Source organism: Erythrolamprus reginae, chromosome 2, assembly GCF_031021105.1.
Source record: "Erythrolamprus reginae isolate rEryReg1 chromosome 2, rEryReg1.hap1, whole genome shotgun sequence".
Taxonomy (NCBI): Eukaryota; Metazoa; Chordata; class Lepidosauria; order Squamata; family Dipsadidae; genus Erythrolamprus; species Erythrolamprus reginae.
In genome coordinates, this window is record NC_091951.1 from 32,607,948 (window position 1) to 32,628,696 (window position 20,749).

The 20,749-nt window shown below is 43.7% G+C and overlaps 1 protein-coding gene across 1 annotated transcript in view; it reads right to left on the reverse strand.

The window, feature by feature from the left end:
• PRRT1 (proline rich transmembrane protein 1) overlaps window positions 1-20,749 on the reverse strand; it is a 58,465-nt gene that overhangs the window by 14,243 nt on the left and 23,473 nt on the right. Inside the window, exon 2 of the mRNA XM_070737702.1 lies at window positions 8,457-8,869. Coding sequence (XP_070593803.1) covers window positions 8,457-8,869 — 413 coding nt within the window. The remainder of the gene's footprint in view (window positions 1-8,456; window positions 8,870-20,749) is intronic.

The window sequence follows — 20,749 nt, forward strand, 5'->3', positions numbered from 1 at the left end:
TAGCTGTTCTTTTAAAGAAGTTTGTTTGCCCTCCATAGAAAAAAGACAAAACACCGCCTCCAAAGAGCACATAATTAATACGTGTCAGGAGTGTTACAAAAGCCCTAGCCGCAGAAACCCGATTAACATGGTTTTGTTCTTATTAGAATAGATGGATGCTCAGATGCCCTTTCTCCTAAATTGCACCAAGAGGACAGGGTGGAAAACTGGATTGGGTGCTCCCAAACCAAACCCAGCCTACACACTGCCTATGTCCACACAAGTTGTTTTAGCTTCAGGGTTCTTTTTTTGGGTTTAAAAAAACAAAAATAGATAAATGCACTCAGGCTGTTTGACTTAGCGGGATATCTCCATCCAGCCACAGGGGTTTCTAAAGGAAACGGTAGCTTAGGGTTTAATGTTGTGCATCCAACATGTCACTTTTAATTATAGAGCAAGGAAGATGGTTGAAAGAAACAATGGCTCGACATAAAAGGACAAATTACAGTTTCCTTTCAGCTGAAGTTAGTAAGAGTGTAAGGCTGCTTCTCTAAAACACAGGGGCTGTATTTTAGGGAAAGTTTGTCCTCTACTAATCAGACTGACTGCTGCAAAATATAAAAATCATATTGCCTTGTGTTGTTATGTGCCCAGAAATGGAAAGAAGAAAAGGTGGAAAACTAATCAGGGAAAGGACCAACCTAAAACTAGAACTAGAACCTAGAACAATGGGATGTGCATAAGCACACCAATGTGCCTACCATTCCTGTCTTATTGTCCAAATTTACCTGTACCTACTTTGCTTATGTTTATACCAATATCTACTATCTTGTACATGTTTGACAAAATAAATTAAATAAATACCTAAGTAAACAATCTAAGGAGAAATTTTCTATCCTCAAAACGTCGCTATAGAGCACCAGTTTTTTCCCCAAATGCCATCACTCTGCTAAACAAATAATTTATTTATTTGTTTGTTTGTTTGTTTGTTTATTGGATTTGTATGCCGCCCCTCTCCGTAGACTCGGGAGGCTAACAACAGTAATAAAAACAGCATGTAAATCCAATACTAAAACAACTAAAAAACCCTTATTGTAAAACCACACATCCATACAAACAAACAAACATACCATGTACAAATTGTAAAGGCCAAGGGGGAAAGAATATCTCAGTTCACCCATGCCTGATGGCAGAGGTGGGTTTTAAGGCGAGGAGGGTGGGGGCAATTCTAATCTCTGGGGGGGGGGTTGGTTCCAGAGGGCTGGGGTCGCCACAGAGAAGGCTCTTCCCCTGGGCCCCGCCAAATGACATTGTTTTGTTGACGGGACCCAGAGAAGGCCCACTCTGTGGAACTTAACCGGTTGCTGGGATTCGTGCGGCAGAAGACGGTCTCGTAGATACCCTGGTCCGGTGCCATGAAGGGCTTTATAGGTGATGACCAACACTTTGAATTGTGACCAGAAACTGATCGGCAACCAATGCAGGCTGTGGAGTGTTGGTGTTACATGGGCATTTTTGGGAAAGCCCATGATTGCTCTCGCAGCTGCATTCTGCACGATCTGAAGTTTCCGAACACTTTTCAAAGGTAGCCCCATGTAGAGAGCATTACAGTAGTCGAGCCTCAACACTGTCAAACTATTTAGTAAGTCTGCACTACTATTACTATTATTTTTTTCTCACCATTCCAATCACCCTATCTCCTCTCACATATGACTGTATGACTGTAATTTGTTGCTTGTATCCTTGAGATTTTTTATTAATATTGTTTCCTGATTGCTTATTTGACCCGAATGACAATCATTAAGTGTTGTACCTCATGATTCTTGACAAATGTATATTTTATGTAGACTCAGAGCATATGCACCAAAGACAAATTCCTTGTGTGTCCAATCACACTTGGCCAATTCTATTCTATTCTATTTTATTCTACCAATAAGCAGAGAGGACAATTAATCAGTGGAACAAAGTTGTAAATGCTCCAACACTGGAAGTTTTTAAGAAGAGATTGGACAAGCATTTGTCTGAAATGGTAGGTGTTTTCCTGCTTGAGCAGGGGGTTGGACTAGAACAGAGGTCCCCAACCTTTTTTGCACCAGGGACCGGCTTTCAGCTAGACCAGTTTTCCATGGCCCGGTGGGGGGGGGGGAGCTAGCTGTCAGCGGCGCCGTAAAAGGGGCGATCAAGAGAGGAATGGGTGAATGAATGGACGGAGGGTGGGAAGGAAGGAAGGAAAAAGGGAAGGTACAGGAACAGAAGAAGGGTGCAAAGAAGCAAAGAAAGGTGTGAAAGGGGAGAGTAAGAGAGGAAGGAGTGAAAGAAGGGAATGAGGGAGGAAAGAAGGGAGGAAGGAAAAGGAAAGCAAGAAATGGAGGGAGGAAAGGAAGGGAGGAAAGGAAGGAAGGAAGGAAGGAAGAAGGAAAGAGGGAAGGGACAGGAACAGAGGAAGGAAGCAAGGAAACTTATGAAAGGGGAGAGTAAGAGAGGAAGGACTGGAGGGAGGGAGGGAAGAAGGTAGGAAGGAGAAAGAAAAGAAATAGAGGAAGGAAAGGTAAAAGAGAGAAAGAAAAAGAGCAAGAAAGAAAGAAAGAGAAAGAAAGAAAGGCAACTTCAAAGAAAGGCTCACTGAGCATCTCTCACTCTCTCTCTCTTTCTATCCCTCTTTCTTTCTTTCTCTTCCTTTCTCTCTCTCCTCTTCCTTTATCTCCTCTTTCTCTCCCCCCTCTCTCCCCCTTTCCCTCTCTCTTTCTCTCTCCCTCTCTTGCTATCTCTCCCCCCTTTCCCTCTCTTTCTCCCTCTCTTTCTCTCTCTCCCCCCTCTCTCTTTCTCTCTCTCTCCCCCTCTTTCTCTCTCTTCTTCTCACTTTCTCTCTCTTGTTTTCTTTCTGTCTCTTTTGCTTTCTCTCTCTCTCACTCTTTCTCTCTTGTTTTGTTTCTCACGCTCTTTCTCTCTCTTGTTCTCTCTCTCTTGCTATCTCTTTCTCTCCCCCCTTTCTCTCACTCTCTCTTTCTCACTTTCTCTCTATCTTGCTGTCTGTTGCTTTCACTCACTCTCGTTCTCTCTCCGTTCTTCTCAGCGGTGACGCGCGCACGCCCTGCCCGCCTCACATTTGCCGAGAGGACTTTCGCCCCGGGCTCTCAGCAAGGGGGTTTGCATGAGAGGCGGGGCCGGCGGAAGGTGATATTCAATGTCGGGGGCGCACGGGCGGTTTTGCGCGCGCTCCCTATCTCCCTGCTAGCCCACTCGGAATACGTATTCAAAATAAGAAAAGCCTTTGCCGGCGAAGGCTTTTCTTATTTTGAATACAGTATTCCGAGTGGGCTAGCAGGGAGATAGGGAGCGCGCGCAAAACCGCCCGTGCGCCCCCGACATTGAATATCACCTTCCGCCGGCCCCGCCTCTCATGCAGCCCCCTTGCTGAGAGCCCGGGGCGAAAGTCCTCTCGGCAAATGTGAGGCGGGCAGGGCGTGCGTTCCGGGTGCGGGAGGAGCTGCGGTGAAAGGCAGGAGGTGGCAGAGGAGCAGAGGGGGCAAATCGGGCGGGCGGTGGGCAGCGCGGAAAGGCCGAGGGGGCCTTGGTGCCGCGGACCGGCTGAAAACCCCCAACGGCCCGGTCCCGGTCCGCGGACCGGCGGTTGGAGACCCCTGGACTAGAAGACCTCCAAGGTCCCTTTCAATTCTTGTTATTCTGCACTCACAGGGGAAGAATGGATTTTGAAACTAACAAAGCTAGCCAAGATAGCAAACCTGATTGCTTTGCTTAGAGACAATATCCGGATTAAAATTCTTGTGACTTGAAAGACCACTGCTTGATTTCTTAGAAAAAAAATATTTTTCTTAGAAAAATCACATTTTGATTTTGGAATTTGAAGATTGGTTTGGATTAGATTAGAGAAATATAATGGCTTTTAAAACATAAGGCTATTTATATTTAATGAGATAATACCTCTTAGATTAAATTTAAGCAAAGAATATTTTAATGTTGGCATTTTAGGATTGTAGGATTATTAGCTATTTAAATTTAGAGAGAGGTTGCTGTACAGTTATTTTCTTTGGCATAAATTTATTTATTTATTTATTTATTTATTACTTAGATTTGTATGCCGCCCCTCTCCGAAGACTCGGGGCGGCTCACAACATGTAAAAACAAATCATAAGCAATCAGACAGATTTAAAATATTTAAATATTTAAAAAACCCATATACTAACAGTCATACACACAGACATACCATGCATAAATTAAACGTGCCCAGGGGGAGATGTTTCAGTTCCCCCATGCCTGACGGCAAAGGTGGGTTTTAAGGAGTTTACGGAAGGCAGGAAGAGTAGGGGCAGTTCTAATCTCCGGGGGGAGTTGGTTCCAGAGGGCCGGGGCCGCCACAGAGAAGGCTCTTCCCCTGGGGCCCGCCAACCGACATTGTTTAGTTGACGGGACCCGGAGAAGGCCCACTCTGTGGGACCTAATCGGTCGCTGGGATTCGTGCGGCAGGAGGCGGTCTCGGAGATATTCTGGTCCAATGCCATGAAGGGCTTTAAAGGTCATAACCAACACTTTGAATTGTGACCGGAAATTGATCGGCAGCCAATGCAGACTGCGGAGTGATGGTGAAACATGGGCATACCTAGGTAGGCCCATGACTGCTCTCGCAGCTGCATTTTGCACGATCTGAAGTTTCCGAACACTTTTCAAAGGTAGCCCCATGTAGAGAGCATTACAGTAGTCGAACCTCGAGGTGATGAGGGCATGAGTGACTGTGAGCAATGAGTCCCGGTCCAGATAGGGCCGCAACTGGTGCACCAGGCGAACCTGGGCAAACGCCCCCCTCGCCACAGCTGAAAGATGTTGTTCTAATGTGAGCTGTGGATCGAGGAGGACGCCCAAGTTGCGGACCCTCTCTGAGGGGGTCAACAATTCCCCCCCCAGGGTGATGGACGGACAGATGGGATTGTCCTTGGGAGGCAGAACCCACAACCACTCCGTCTTATCCGGGTTGAGCTTGAGTCTGTTGACACCCATCCAGGCCCCAACAGCCTCCAGGCACCGGCACATCACTTCCACCGCTTCGTTGACTGGGCATGGGGTGGAGATGTAAAGCTGGGTATCATCCGCATATTGATGATACCTCACCCCATGTCCTTGGATGATCTCGCCCAGCGGTTTCATGTAGATGTTGAATAGCAGGGGGGAGAGGACCGACTAACACCGACTGCGACCGGCCAGAGAGGTAGGAGGAGAACCACTGAAGAACAGTGCCTCCCACCCCCAGCCCCTCCAGCCGGTGCAGAAGGATACCATGGTCGATGGTATCGAAAGCCGCTGAGAGGTCAAGGAGCACCAGGACAGAGGATAAACCCCTGTCCCGGGCCCGCCAGAGATCATCCATCAACGCGACCAAAGCGGTTTCCGTGCTGTAACCGGGCCTGAAACCCGACTGCCGGGGACCTAGATAATCGGCTTCTTCCAAGGACCGCTGGAGCTGGAGTGCCACCACCTTCTCGACAACCTTCCCCATAAAGGGAAGGTTGGAGACTGGACGATAGTTGTTAAGTACGGCTGGGTCCAGGGAGGGCTTCTTGAGGAGGGGGCGCACAAGCGCTTCTTTATAGAGTGATGGAAAAACTCCCCTCCCCAAGGAAGCGTTGGTAATCTCCTGGGCCCAGCTCCGTGTCACCTCCCTGCTGGCCGAAACCAACCAGGAGGGACACGGATCCAGTAAACAGGTGGCAGAACTCACAGCTCCAATGGCCTTGTCCACTTCATCAGGTGTCACCAGATCAAACTCTTCCCAGACAGGTGGACAAGTACGTGCCCCAGTCACCTCGACTGACTCGTTGTCAGTCGACTCTGTTTTACAATTGGAGTCGAGGTCGGCTCGGATCCGAGCGACTTTATCAGCGAAAAACGTGTTAAAGTCCTCGGCACTACTCTGTAAGGGCTCCCCAACTCCCCCCTGATTAAGAAGGGAGCGGGTCACCCTAAACAGACCTGAATGTCGCAGGTCATTTTTCTTATAAATGTATTCGCTGCCTTTATTTTTTTTCCTCCTGTCACTTTAAATTTGTATGGTTATTCCCTTTCCTTTCTCCCTGTTCTGGATAATAAAGGGTATATGATCACTGGAGTGATATCTAAAGAAATCGTGGTTCCCATTACCTTTGCACTAACTCGCATCTGCAGGATAAAGAGGGAGTCCTTGACAAAGATGATTAGGGGACTGGAGGCTAAAACATATGAAGAACAGTTGCAAGAACTGGGCATGGCTAGCTTAATGAAAAAAGGGACCAGGGGAGACATGATATCAGTGTTCCAATATCTCAGGGGTTGCCACAAAGCAGAAAGACTTGCAACCATTCATTTAAACAACTTTTCAAAGTTACAACGACATTAACAGATGTTGTGGTTAGCTCTGGCCCAGCTCCTGCCCCAAGGAATGTGGTGGTGGATGTGGGGGAAACATCCACATGCCGCAGGCCTGTTTTGCTTCCAGTAGAATCTGTCTTCTCTGACCAAGGAAACATGAGTGACAGGGAAGAGGGGAGTTTGGTAGACAGCCCAGGAGGAGATCAATCATCTGTATCATCTTGGATTCTGAACAAGAATTAATGACACATCCATACATGCGTAAAGTGATGCATAGGAGACAGCAACTGAAGGATTATTATAAGAGAAAATGAGGCCACCTGTGGTTGGGAGGGGCTGCTGTAATTAGTGCTACAGATAAAAGTGCAGCCTGGTGTTTTAGCCTCATGGCAGTTTATCTGATTCCTTGTTTTGTCAAGATCGTGGTTTTTTGCTGTTCAGGATTGTGTGTGTGGACTCTCTGGACTTTAGAATTGGACTCAATTTCCCAGTTATTGGGTGAGCAATTGGATTGCATTTAACCTGTGCCTTGTGTGTACCAGAAAATCCCTTTGACATTTAAAAAGGGAGATGTTTCTGTTTTTCTGTTTATAAAAACTTTTGGGTTTTCCTTTTATCATGTAGTGTGTGTCTTCCTGGACTAATTACCCTGTAATTATGGGTGGTTGAGACACGCCGGCAGAACAAAAAGAGATCGCTTTTGAACCGATCCCTGCATTTGCGACCATTGCAGCAGTAACATGATCAAAATTCAGGGACTTGGCAACTGGCACGTATAGATAGACCTTGACTTTCAACAGTTCATTTAGTGACCGCTCAAGGTTACAACGGCACTGAAAAAATTGACTTTTTTCACACTTATGACCGTTGCAGCATCCTTGTGGTCCCATGAGCAACATTCACACACTTGCCAACTGATTCATTTTTATGACGATTGCAGTGTCCCCAGGGGGGATGGGAGCATCACCTTATCCCTTTTGCGATCTTCAGACAAGCAAAGTCCATGGGGGATTCACTTAACAACTGTGTTACTAAGTTCAGAACTGCAGCGATTCACTTAACAACCGTGGCAGGAAAAGTCATAAAGTGGGACAAGGGTCACTTAGCAAATGTCTCGCTTAGCAACAGAAACAAAGGGGGCTCCACTGGTGGGCTGGAGGTGGAGCTCTCACCTCACAATCGGGAGGCTGTAAGTTCGATCAAAGATAGGGGCAGATATTTCACTCTTTGAACCTGCTGAACACAATTCCTTTTTTAAAAAAATAAGTTTTTATTCACAAATAGAAGAACAATACAAGTCAAAAAGAATAGTAAACGACTATTGCAAACATGTAATTAAGAGAAAGAAAGGGTAGGGAGAAGAAAAAGGAGGAAAAACCTAGCAAAAGAGAAGAAAGAGAAACAAGAAAGATGGACAGAGAGAAAAAAGAGAAAAGAAAATAGAATAAAAAGAAAATAGAAAAAGAAAGGAAAATGGTTACATTGTACAATGGAGATTATGTATAAAGCTGAACACAATTCCACATTTATTTATTTATTTATATTTATTTATTGGATTTATATGCCGCCCCTCTCTGCAGACTTGGGGCGGCTAACAGCAGTAATAAAACAGCATATAATAATAATCCAGTGCTAAAAACAGTTAAAAACCCATTATTATAAAAACCAAACATACATACACATAAAATTGTAGAGGCCTAGGGGAAAGAGTATCTCAATTCCCCCATGCCTGGCGGCAGAGGTGGGTTTTAAGCAGCTTACGAAAGGCAAGGAGGGTGGGGGCAATTCTAATCTCTGGGGGGAGTTGGTTCCAGAGGGCCGGGGCCACCACAGAGAAGGCTCCAGCCATTGGCGACAGGAAGGGCATCTGGCCATTAAAAAAACACTCTGCTATCTCCATTCAGTTCCATGCATGCGCAGAAGCCAAATCTCACATGGGCGGTGCATCACGAGTGCGGAGCTGCGCATTCATCCTGGAATTTCCTACCGGGATGGAGCACCTGAGCGCAACAGCTCCTGCCCACCACTGGCTGTAAGTCAAGGACTACCTATAAGAAAGTCCCAAACTAATACAACCCCAAGAACCGGCTCCGGTTACCCCGCCGACCATAAATACTCACCGCCCCTACAGGGTAGACGGGCACGTATGCCGTACAAGGCTGCAGCTGAACCGGATACCCTGGGTGCATGTAGCCTCCGATGGGAAGTGTCCCGACGGGCGGATGTGTCTGCACTACGTAGCCCTGGGCAGCTCCATTGAACTGAGTTTCCTGCATGTAGGGGTCAGGGGGGAGGCGGGGTAGGGTGGCAGAATGGTGGCGGGGCGGGCGCGGGAGGGTGGCTGACGTGGGGGGAGGCCTGGGGAGAGTCGCAGCCCCTCCAAGCCGGGGCAAAGTGGCTGTGCCCGAATGCACCACCGTAGCGGAGGAATCGCTGTATCCCGGGATAGGGGCATCATGGGGAGGCGGAGGGGGAGGTTGCAAAGGGGTGTTGTAGGGTGGGGGAGAGGTGTGGGGGGTGGAATCAGGAAGTCCTAGTGGGGGAAAAAGAGAGAAAGGAGTAAAGATAAAGGAAACCACCAAAAAGATTACATGTTAGCGCGGAACAGCTCTCAGCCAAGGAAAACCCAGTAAAAAACTTGGTGAAAAGCCATGTGGATATATTTATTCCTGTTCTAATCACACTCCGTTTCCCTGCCTGATCTATTCTGCACCCATTCAAAATAGATATTTTTAAAAAAACCAGCTCCCAAACACGGGCAGCAGACTAGGCAGCCAGCTTGCAATCTGCTACACAGTTCCAGCGTTCAAAATACAGATTAAAAACAGCAACCGAGACAGGATAACTTGCACTAATATTAGCTCAAGCCCACATTTTTCTATCTCGGTTGAGGTTCGTCTTTCCAAAGCAAGATCGACTGGCGTGGAACGAACCTCAGAGTTTGTCAGGAGAAATGCAACGTGACACCAACACCTCGTGTTGCTTTCTGGCTGACCAACGGCCCAGAAACAAAAGAGACCTAATTCTGTCAGCCTGACATCTGCAGAGAAATGTACGTTCAGTCTTTCTGGTTCTCTCATAAAACAGAAAACCCCCACTCGTAAAATGTTTGCCTGCGTAAAACAGAACACGGCATTAACACAGGTTTTTCCTATATGTCGCCTAAAACACGATTTAAGTATTGCCCACAAGATCATATGCTGCAACGTCCTACCTGTCAATGACTACTTCAGCTTCAACTGCAGCAATACAAGAGCACGTAACAGATTCAAACTTAATATTAACCGCTACAAACTTGACTGTAAAAAATATGACTTTAACAAGTGAGTTGTCGAAGCATGGGACTCATTTGATTGGATTGGATTGGATTGGATTTGTATGCCGCCCCTCTCCGCGGCTAACAACAGTAGTAAACAGCATATGACAATCCAGTATAAACAGTTAAAAACCCCTATTGTAAAACCAAACATACATACAGACATACCATGCATAAAATTGTAAAGGCCTAGGGGGAAAGAGTATCTCAATTCCCCCATGCCTGGCAGCAGAAGTGGGTTTTAAGAAGCTTACGAAAGGCAAGGAGGGTGGGGGCAATTCTAATCTCTGGGGGGGAGTTGGTTCCAGAGGGTCAGGGCGGCACAGAGAAGGCTCTTTCCCTGGATCCCGCAAGACGACATTGTTTAGTCGACGGGACCTGGAGAAGACCCACTCGGTGGGACCTAACTGATCGCTGGGATTCGTGCAGCAGAAGGCGGTCCCTGAGATAGTCTGGTCCGGTGCCATGAAGGGCTTTATAGGTCATAACCAACACTTTGAATTGTGACCGGAAACTGATCGGCAACCAATGCAGACTGCGGAGTGTTGGTGTTACATGGGCATTTTTGGGAAAGTCCATGATTGCTCTCGCAGCTGCATTCTGCACGACCTGAAGTTTCCGAACTCATTACCAGACTCAATAGTGTCAACCCCTAACCCCCAACTTTTCTCCCTTAGACTATCCACGATTGACCTCTCCAGGTTCCTAAGAGGTCAGTAAGGGGCGTACATAAGTGCACTAGTGTACCTTTCGTCCCCTGTCCAATTGTCTTTCCTTTATCTCATATATCATATATATTTTCTTCCTTTCATATATCTTCTCCTCTATTTTATATTTTTTTTATATACATTACCTCATGTCTATTCTCTTCTATATGTATTGTGTATTGGACAAAATAAACAAATAAAATAAATAAATAAATAAAAATAAATATAGAGTTGGACATCAGCCCTTCAAGATAGGTCAGGTCAGGAAAGGAGGGTGACCAAAAACACAGGCTAGTCCTCGACTTACAACTGAGTCCAAAATTTCTGTTGCTAAGCAAAACTGTTGTTAAGTCAATTTTGTTCCATTTCACGACCTTTCCTGCCACAGTTGCTAAGTGAATCACTGCAGTTATTATCCAAACCCCAACAGCCTCCAGACACCAGCACATCACTTCCACTGTTTTACTGAGTTTTGAGTGCCCTCAAAACTATACAATTATTCACCAAAGCTGCATTACTATTAGTCTTCTCGTCATTCGTATCACCCATCTCTTCCCACTTAGAAACATAGAAACATAGAAACATAGAAGACTGACGGCAGAAAAAGACCCCATGGTCCATCTAGTCTGCCCTTTTACTATTTCCTGTATTTTATCTTACAATGGATATATGTTTATCCCAGGCATGTTTAAATTCGGTTACTGTGGATTTACCAACCACGTCTGCTGGAAGTTTGTTCCAAGGATCTACTACTCTTTCAGTAAAATAATACTTTCTCATGAATACTTTCTCTATATGTATTGTGTATTGGACAAAATAAACAAATAAAATAAATAAATAAATAAATAAAAATAAATAAATATAGGGTTGGACATCAGCCCTTCAAGATAGGTCAGGTCAGGAAAGGAGGGTGACCAAAAACACAGGCTAGTCCTCGACTTATAGCTGTATGACTGTAACGCTGCTTGTATCCTTATGATTTGTATTAATATTGATTGTTTCCTGATTATTTGAGACCCTGTGACAATCATAGAAATATAGAAACATAGAAGTCTGACGACAGAAAAAGACCTCATGGTCCATCTAGTCTGCCCTTATACTATTTTCTGTATTTTATCTTAGGATGGATATATGTTTATCCCAGGCATGTTTAAATTCAGTTACTGTGGATTTATCTACCACGTCTGCTGGAAGTTTGTTCCAAGGATCTACTACTCTTTCAGTAAAATAATATTTTCTCATGTTGCTTTTAATCTTTTCCCCAACTACGGAGTCTACGGAGAGGGGCGGCATACAAATCAAATCAAATCAAATCAAATCAAATCAAATCAAATCAAATCAAATCAAATCAAAATAAATAAATAATGTGTCCCCTTGTTCTTGTGTTCATTTTCCTATTAAAAACACTTCCCTCCTGGACCTTATTTAACCCTTTAACATATTTAAATGTTTCGATCATGTCCCCCCTTTTCCTTCCGTCCTCCAGACTATACAGATTGAGTTCATTAAGTCTTTCCTGATAAGTTTTATGCTTAAGACCTTCCACCATTCTTGTAGCCTGTCTTTGGACCCGTTCAATTTTGTCAATATCTTTTTGTAGGTGAGGTCTCCAGAACTGAACACAGTATTCCAAATGTGGTCTCACCAGCACTCTATATAGCGGGATCATAATCTCCCTCTTCCTGCTTGTTATACCTCTAGCTATGCAGCCAAGCATCCTACTTGCTTTCCTTACCACCTGACTGCACTGTTCACCCATTTTGAGACTGTCAGAAATCACTACCCCTAAATCCTTTCCTTCTGAAGTTTTTGCTAACACAGAACTGCCAATACAATACTCAGATTGAGGATTCCTTTTCCCCAAGTGCATTATTTTACATTTGGAAACATTAAACTGCAGTTTCCATTGCTTTGACCATTTATCTAGTAAGGCCAAATCATGTACCATATTACAGACGCCTCCAGGAATATCAACCCTATTGCATACTTTAGAGTCATCGGCAAGTGTTAAATGTTGCACCTCACTATTCTTGAAAAATATATCTTGTCTTTTATGTTCACTGAGAGCATATGCACCAAAGACAAATTCCTTGTGTGTCAAGTCACACTTGGCCAATAAAGATAAAGAATTCCATTCTATTCTATTCTATTTTGACATACACAGAAGTGGGAAACAAGAATTCTGAAGGAAAAATACAGTTTTTCTGACTGTGTATCTAGGCCCTTTTCTTGAATTGGGAGATGCATTCAGAGGATCAGCCTGAAAAATGAGAACGTTATTTAGTAGCCAAACATCCTTATTTTTAAGAAGCAATCAACATATGAATGATAAGGTACAGGGGGTGGACAAAAACATGGAAACACTTGACCTTTTTGGTATCATAATGTTTGAACATGTTCAAATCAATCAAAACTTGACATATTTTAATGTTTTTTTTAAATTCTGTTATTTTATATGTTTTTTAAAACTATCTTTTTTTTTTACACAAATTTAAGGAAATTGGTTATAACCTTCTAGAAACGGAAGACTCTCAAACTTTCGAAGAGGCCAAATTGTTGGTGCTTGAATGGCAGGCACTAGTGTAACAGAAAGTGCCCGAATATTTGGCGTTTCAAGAGGTAATGTCTCAAAAGTAATGACTGCTTTTGAAAGAGAAGGGAAAATGTCCTCAGCCAAGCACAGGTCTGGTCGAAAATCGAAGTTGTCTGAGAGAGACCGTCGGACTCTAAAGCAAATTGTTAGAGCGGATCGTAAGACCGCAGCTCCTAAAATCACTGCAGAGCTCAATAGACACGTACAGAACCCAGTTTCCACACAAACTGTTTCAAGGGAGCTTCACAAATCTGGATTCCACGAAAGAGCTGCAAGGTGTTTCCAGTTTTTTGTCCACCCCCTGTAGATAATATGTTTAAATTAAACAATTGTTGTATGCTATATGGCTCAAATTCTGGTTGTATATTGGTGGTGGGGGAAACAAGTGGGGTTAATTAGGTTTCCTAGCGTGGATTCTATTAATCACATGGTCCAGGAAGCCCTATTGAATTATTTCTGAGTGGGGAGGCATGTGGTGTGATTTTAGTTACATAAACTATTTCCCTTCCAGTATGAACGTAGCAAATTGATTTCTGGAGAGCAAATGGAGCACAAAAATGTCAACAACAACAACAAAAGGCATAGAGCTGAAGAACCAATGTCACAGCCTTGCCTGGAGAGGAGACAGTCCCTTAATGTAAGGCACAGGTATCTCACCAAGGTGGCTGAAAGGTAGCTTCTCCGTGGTACCAATGAGCTGAAATTCTTGTGGCTGTGATTTACATTCCTTCAGTCAATCACTCTGCATGCATGCTTCTCTTCAAATCAGTCTTAATAATAATAGTAACAACAGAGTTGGAAGGCACCTTGGAGGTCTTCTAGTCCAACCCCCAGCTTGGGCAGGAGACCCTACACTACTTCAGACAGAAGTTTATCCAACATCTTCTTAAAAACTTCCAGTGTTGGAGCATTCACAACTTCTGGAGGCAAGATGTTCCACTGATCAATTGTGGATCATCTCCTCCCACTTATGACTGTATGACTGTAACTTGTTGCTTGTAACCTTACGATTTATAGTAACAATGATTGTTTCCTGATTGTTTTTTTTGTACCCTATGATAATCATTAAGTGTTGTACCTCGTGATACTTGAGGTACATCTATTCTATTCTATTCTATTCTATTCTATTCTATTCCATTCCATTCCATTCCATTCTATTGTTTGAATGTACGGTACATTGAATTCCTTGTGTGTCCAATCACATTTGGCCAAATAAAGTATCATATTCTACTGTGGCCCTAGAGTCGAGAATGTCTAGCACATATGTGCGAGGGGAGCCTTTACCTTTTATTTATGCACATTTCAAAGCACCTGGGATTATCCGTCCCAGAACCAGTTAGATGGTTAGCTTCCTTAGAGATTGAATTATGACGGGTCCAAAGACGGGCTACAAAAATGGTGGAAGGTCTTAAGCATAAAACCTATCAGGAAAGATTGAATGAACTCAATCTGTATAGTCTGGAGGACAGAAGAGAAAGGGGGGGGGGCATTTAAATATGTTAAAGGGTTAAATAAGATTCAGGAGGGAAGTGTTTTTAGTAGGAACACAAGAAAGAGGAGGCACAATCTGCGGTTAGTTGGGGGGGAAATCAGAAGCAACGTGAGAAAATATTATTTTACTGAAAAAGTAATAGATGCTTGGAACAAACTTCCAGCAAACGTGGTTGGTAAATCCACAGTAACCTAATTTAAACATGCCTGGAATAAAACATATATCCATCCTAAGACAAAATACAGGAAATAGTATAAGGGCAGACTAGATGGACCATGGGGTCTTTTTCTGCCGTCAGTCTTCTATGTTTCGATGACCTCTATCTAACCCATTGCAATTCTATGACTCCTTATTATGATTTTATTACTCTTAATTTAATATATTACTTCCTACATTGTTTTGTATCGTATTGTCCACATACTGTATATATTATTGGGGAAAGATCAAAAGCAACATGAGAAAATATTATTTTACTGAAAAAGTAGTAGATCCTTGGAACAAACTTCCAGCAGACGTGGTTGGTAAATCCACAGTAACTGAATTTAAACATGCCTGGAATAAAACATATATCCATCCTAAGACAAAATACAGGAAATAGTATAAGGGCAGACTAGATGGACCATGGGGTCTTTTTCTGCCATCAGTCTTCTATGTTTCGATGACCTCTATCTAACCCATTGCAATTCTATGACTCCTTATTATGATTTTATTACTCTTAATTTAATATATTACTTCCTACATTGTTTTGTATCGTATTGTCCACATATACTGTATATTATTGGGGAAAGATCAAAAGCAACATGAGAAAATATTAAATTTACTGAAAAAGTAGTAGATCCTTGGAACAAACTTCCAGCAGACGTGGTTGGTAAATCCACAGTAACTGAATTTAAACATGCCTGGGGTAAACATATATCCATCCTAAGATAAAATACAGGAAATAGTACTGTATAAGGGCAGACTAGATGGATCATGAGGTCTTTTTCTGCCGTCAACCTTCTATGTTTCTATTATGCTCCTCTTACACTAAATTTGTATATATCAGTGATTACATGACCGCCATAGAGCGCCACACACTAAATGAAATAAGTAAAATGTATAGATAACAATAGCACTTATATATTGCTTCGCAGTGCTTTACAGCCCTAAAACTCTTGGGTGAAGTCTGATAAGATTAAGGACCTTCAATGTTTTTAGCTGGCTGGGCAGGAACTCAGAAGCTTGCTTTTATTTTAGTCCAATTAATAAAACAGAATACTCTTCAGCAGTGTTCCTTCTAATTTTTTTTTGGGGGGGGCAGAAAAGTATAGTGTCTGAGCGGCAGTCCCTTCGGGACTGGGCGGCACAGAAATAATAAATAAACAAACAAACAAACAAACAAACAAATAAAAAACCCACCCTGTTTTGCCTCAGAGAATTTCAAAATAAAATACTGTACTGTGTGTCTATAACAGTGAGCTCATAATAGGGCAACTCTATCAATATCAAAATGCCACTTAAATAGTTGAGCTAGTTTCAAACTAGATTTTGATTTTCTTTCTCTCTTCCATACTCCCATTCTTTTTCTTTCTCTTTTCCTTCCTCTCTTTTTTTCTATCTGTTTCTCTCTCTTCCTCTCTTCCTCTCTCTCTCCTTCCCTCTCACTCTTTCCCTCTCAGCTTCTGGGCAGGTTTGGAAAACTCTGAGTTGATGATGATTTTTAAGTGAGCGATTGCTCACTGCTCAGCTTAGAGGGAACTATGCTCTTCAGCCTTCCTGTAAATCTGTATTTCTCCCTTCTGCCACAACCAGTTACCGCTGGCACCATGCATCTCTCCCTGCCCTTTGATGGCAATCCAGAAGACAATTGCTCAATTGTCATAAAGGCCCACACTACACACTGCCTGGCCCCAACACAGCATTCTTTCCCTGTCTGAATTAAGTAGGCCAATACAAAGAAATGGGACACATGGCCTCTTCACTCAGCTGTGTTTGGGGTGTGTGTGTCTCAACATGACGCCCCCCAATTACGTGATTCAATTGCCTATCCTTTCCTATGTGTTTTCCTATATATTAGGGTTCAGCAACCAGCGGCTCTGGAGCTATATGTGGCTCTGGAGCTATATGTGGCTCTTTCATCCCTCTGCGGCAGCTCCATCGCTCAAAATATGCATCACAACTACCAATGTGTGACACTCAACAATGTGTAATTTATTAAGCTTTTCAACCCCTGGTAGGTCAACCATGGATAAATCCAAGAAAAGAAAAGTTTCAGAAAGAAAAGAACCTTTAATTCAACCATACATGCTAGTTTTGTGGCCGCTCAGGAAATAGTCAGGCAGAGGAAGAGTTTTTGTGGCTCCCGATGTTTTCATTTCTGTGGGAAACAGGTCCAAATGGCTCTCTGGGGGTTTAAGGTTGCCAACCCTGCTAAATATGGTAGGAAAAACAGGGCCAGAAATTTGATTGCTGCCATCTTCACTTACAGAATAACAGAGACAACAAGGACCTTGGAGGTCTTCTAGTAAAACCACTCCTCAGGCAGAAGATCCTTGACTTAGAACTGTTCATTTAGTGACCGTTCAAAGTTACAACAGCCCTAAAAAAAGGGATCAATTATTTATTTATTTATTTATTTACATTTATTTATTTATTTATTTATTTATTGGATTTGTATGCCGCCCCTCAACAATGATAAAAAACAACATGTAACAATCCAATTTAATAAAACAACTAAAAACCCCTATTATAAAAAACCAAACATACACACAAACATACCATACATAACTTGTAATGGCCATGGGGAAGGAATGTCCTAACTCCCCCATGCCTGACAACAAAGGTCGGTCTTCAGTCATTTGCGAATGACAAGGAGGGTGGGGGCCGTTCTAATCTCTGGGGGGAGTTGATTCCAGAGGGCCGGGGCTGCCACAGAGAAGGCTCTTCCCCTGGGGGCCGCCAAACAACATTGTTTGGTCACCGGGACCCGGAGAAGGCCAACTCTGTGGGACCTTATCAACCGCTGGGATTCGTGCGGTAAAAGGCGGTTCTGGATGTATTCTGGTCCAATGCCATGTAGGGCTTTAAAGGTCATGACCAACACTTTGAATTGTGACCGGAAACCGATCGGCAGCCAGTGCAGGCCGCAGAGTGTTGCAGAAACGTGGGCAAATCTAGGAAGCCCCACGATGGCTCTCGCGGCCGCATTCTGCACGATCTGAAGTTTCCAAACACTCTTCAAAGGTAGCCCCATGTAGAGAGCGTTGCAGTAATCGAACCTCGAGGTGATGAGGGCATGAGTGACTGTGAGCAATGACTCCCTGTCCAAATAGGGCTGCAACTGGTGCACCAGGCGAACCTGGGCAAACGCCCTCCTCGCCACAGCCGAAAGATGATGTTCCAATGTCAGCTATGGATCAAGGAGGACGCCCAAGTTGCGAACCCTCTCTGAGGGGGTCAATAGTTCTCCCCCCAGGGTAATGGACGGACAGATGGAATTGTCCTTCTTGGGAGGCAAGACCCACAGCCACTCCATCTTGTCTGGGTTGAGTTTGAGTTTGTTGACACCCATCCAGGCCCCAACAGCCTCCAGGCACCGGCACATCACTTCCACTGCTTCGTTGCCTGGACCGTTGTTTCACAATTATGGCCTTTGTAAGGTCCACATGATCACCTGAACAATATTCAGATGCTTGGCAACTGATTCATACGACCGTTGCTGTGTCCAAGGTCCTGCAATCCCCTTTTGCAACCTTTTGGCCAGCAAAGTCAATGGGGAGGACAGGTTCACTTAACCACCAGGTTATTAACTTATCAGTTGCGGCAATTCACTTAACAACCATGCAAGAAAAGTCATAAAGTGGGACAAAACTCAAAATGACTCACTTAACAACAGAAATTTTGGGCTCAATTGTGGTCGTAAGTTGAGAACTACCTATATCATTTCAGACAAACGGTTGTATTTAAAAGTGAGGTGATACTGAAGCTTAAAAAGTACTGTGAAGCGGTATATAAGTCTAATGCAATTGCTATTGCTAAAAAAAATTTCCACTGCCATAGCAGTTCCTCTAAGCACAATCTTTGAAATATCTCTCAGTACCGACTCCTTGTCCAACCTATGGTCACTGGCCACAGTCATCCCTATCTTCAAAAATGGAGACCTCAGCCTAATTGAAAATTACAGACCAATGATTGGTTCTGTCATCCATGCACGAGAGAAGACCATTCAAAGGCTGAACATCAATTCTACACCATTTCTGACAGATGGCAGTCCAATCTCTTCCTGAAATCTTCCAGTGATGATGCTCCCACAACTTCCAAAGGCAAAACTGTTTGTGTCAAGCTGGTGCAGAGGTTGTTGATCAATCAATGGCTTGCCACACTGTCAGTAGAAGGCCTGATGTAGAAGGTCATAAAATGGGCCAACACTCATTTAACAGGTGTCTCTCTTAGCGACAGAAATTTCGGGGTCAAAAGTATTGGTCATATAGCTGAGGACCACTTGGCCAAGGCAGGTTTTCCGAGCTCTTAAAAGGACCGAGCTCTCCCCGTTTGGCATACGGTGCGGTCATGCAGAAACAGGCCTGTGGTTTTTCTCTCCACATAAGGAATCATTAAATAAATAATTCAGACACAGCCAGGGCAGAGAGGACGCAGAATTACTCTGGTACAAAGGCAGTTATACAACCTCTTTCTCCCAGGGAGTTCGATCTCCCAGGAACCTCATTTCATTTCAGTCTATTAGCACTTCCTTAATAAATACGCGAGCCGATCTGATGTCATAACAGCATAAGGGAGTTGGAAGGGACCTTGGAGGTCTTCTAGTACCTTATAAAAGGGGGGCAAAACTCAGTTAACAACTGTCTCGCTTTACAACAGATATTTCAGGCACAATCGTAGTCATAGGTTGAGTTCTGTCTGCACTACAACAACAACAACAATAATAATGACAACAATAATAATAATAATAATGACAACAATAACAACAAACAATAACAACAACAACAATAATAGTAGTAATAGTGATGATGATGATGATGATGATGATGATGATGATGATAATAATAATAATAATAATAATAATGAAGTGAAATACGAAGATCTAAAAATTGGGCTGCAACGACTCTGGCATAAGCCAGTGAAAGTGGTCCCAGTGGTATTTGGCATGCTGGGCACAGTGTCAAAGGATCTCAGTGGACATTTGAAAACCATCGAAATTGACAAAATCTCCATCTGTCAATTGCAAAAAAATCGGCATCTGTCAATTGCCGCTTTACTGGGATCGGCACACATAATTCGCCGCTACATCACACAGTCCTAGGTGCTTGGGAAGCACTCGACTGGTGATGAAATACGAAATCCAGCATAGTGATCTTGTTTGCTGTGTTGTATTGACATAATAATAATAATAATAATAATAATAATAATAATAATAATAATAATAGTAATAATAGTAATAATAATAGTAATAATAAGATTTGTATGCCGCCCCTCTCCAAAGACTCAACCTAACTTCTCTCCTGGAGCAAGGTGAATTTCTGGACTCAGGAGCTTTTTTTAGACCCTGGTTGTTATGTAGGCCCATCCTGTGCTGAAACATAAGCAACAAAACTCGGGAATCCCATTTTCATAGTGGAGTTCAATCTATCAGAATAGACCTTGAAGGGACCTTGGAGGTCTTCTAGCCCAGGAGCAGGCAAAGTTGGCTCTTCTATGACTTGTGGACTTCAACTCCCAGAATTCCTGAGCCAATCATGCTAGCTCAGGAATTCTGGGAGTTGAAGTCCAATAGTCATAGAAGAGCCAACTTTGCCTACCCCTGATCTAGTCTAAGCCCCTGCATAAGCAGGAGATCCTACACCAGTAATGGCGAACCTTTTCTGGTTCGTGTGCCATAAGGGTCTGCGTGGGTGTGCTAGCAGGTGTACACATGCCCACACCCCTTCCCTCCCCCCCCACACGCACACACACCCCACACTGCCTCTGCATATGCGCACAATCCCCTGCCCATCCCTGCGCATGGGCATAGGCAGCACTGAAGCCTGGGAGAGTGAAAAACAGGCAAACAGGCAAACCGGAGGATGGGAAAAAAGCACTTCCAGTTTTCCTGTTGTGCTGTTTTTTGCACTCCAGGGCTTCAGGAAGTTTCCATGAAGCCTCTGGAGTGTAAAAAACAGCACAACGGGCAAACCGGAAGTGTGTTTTGTGAACTTCTGGTTTGTCCGTTGGGCAGGTTTTTGGCACTCTGGGGCTTCAGGGAAGCTTCCCTGAATCATCCCAAGGCCGAAAATCTGACATAGGGCAACGTCTCACGTGATAGAAACATA